Here is a 1,035-nt window from a genome sequence, read left to right as displayed (position 1 = left end):
GAATCCGGAGAGCCCACATGTTCTTCCTGTGCCCGGCCCGATCGGGGCACTCCTGGGCTTGCAGGTCGCCGAGGGTCTCCTCGTTCCCGGGCCCACCATCCTTCTCTTCTGTTCTTCCCTGCTGTCCAGCTGACTTCACAGATTCCGTGGAGTGCGCCGGCAGGACGCGTAGATCTTTCTCTCCTGGGTCGTTTGGGTTTTTCCCAGGAGAGAGGGGCCTCATGAGCGCCCCACACACACACAGGTTTAAGGAAACGGCACCTTGGATCAGCATGGCATTTCTCCAGCCGTACTCTGCGCACAGGTACTTCAGCAGCACAGTCATCAGGAACGTACCGAATCCGGTTCCCGTGGTGCTGAGGCCCTGGGCGAGGGCGCGTCTCTTCTGGAAATACCTGCCCACCATGACCACCGCTGGCAGGTAGGCCATCCCGCTGCCCAGGCCTGCACAGGCCGACAGGGGAAGAAAAGACACGGTGCAACATCAGTGGCCATATCCAGAATTTGCAGCAAAGATCACTTGCATTTCCTTAATTAGCATCTATTTATGCTTTTTTATTTCTGACAAAGCTGTAACAGTGATTATTTAAAAAGCAGCCCCCAGGGATAAGCGGCAGGAAGACCATCCAGCCAAGCAGGTTTCTAGCCCGCCATTTTTCCCAACAGGCTTTGCGGCACAAGTGCCTCCAATAACAAAATGGAGCCGCATTCTCACATCAGAAAAATATAAGCTCCAGGCAGGCAAGACCATGTATTTTCACCACTGGTATGCCCAGGACTGCCCAGAACAGACAGCATGTGCTTAGCAAGTTGCTGGGAGAATGAATGGCTTCTCTGAGGACCTCTGCTGTCTTTAGCCTCCCCTGATTGCACTATGTGTCCAGACACCCCAACCTGGCTCCTTAGTCTCAGCAAAAGGAGTGTTTATTTCCTCATCTATAACACAAAAACCCCCGTGCTAGCCCTATTATTGGACGATTATAGGGAAGAGTTTCTAATGTACTCAGGGAAAATATCTGACTTTTTTTTTTTTTT

The 1,035-nt window shown here is 52.0% G+C and overlaps 1 protein-coding gene across 1 annotated transcript in view; it reads right to left on the bottom strand.

The window, feature by feature from the left end:
* The window catches only part of SLC16A14 (solute carrier family 16, member 14), a 41,120-nt gene that overhangs the window by 13,778 nt on the left and 26,307 nt on the right, over positions 1 to 1,035 (bottom strand). Inside the window, exon 4 of the mRNA XM_011972817.1 lies at positions 20 to 444. Within this exon, the coding sequence (XP_011828207.1) occupies positions 20 to 444 (425 nt within the window). The remainder of the gene's footprint in view (positions 1 to 19; positions 445 to 1,035) is intronic.

This window comes from Mandrillus leucophaeus, unplaced genomic scaffold, assembly GCF_000951045.1.
Source record: "Mandrillus leucophaeus isolate KB7577 unplaced genomic scaffold, Mleu.le_1.0 Scaffold1301, whole genome shotgun sequence".
NCBI classification, from domain to species: Eukaryota; Metazoa; Chordata; class Mammalia; order Primates; family Cercopithecidae; genus Mandrillus; species Mandrillus leucophaeus.
Note: the sequence above shows the minus strand (reverse complement) of the source record. Positions and strands in the feature narration are given on the sequence as shown.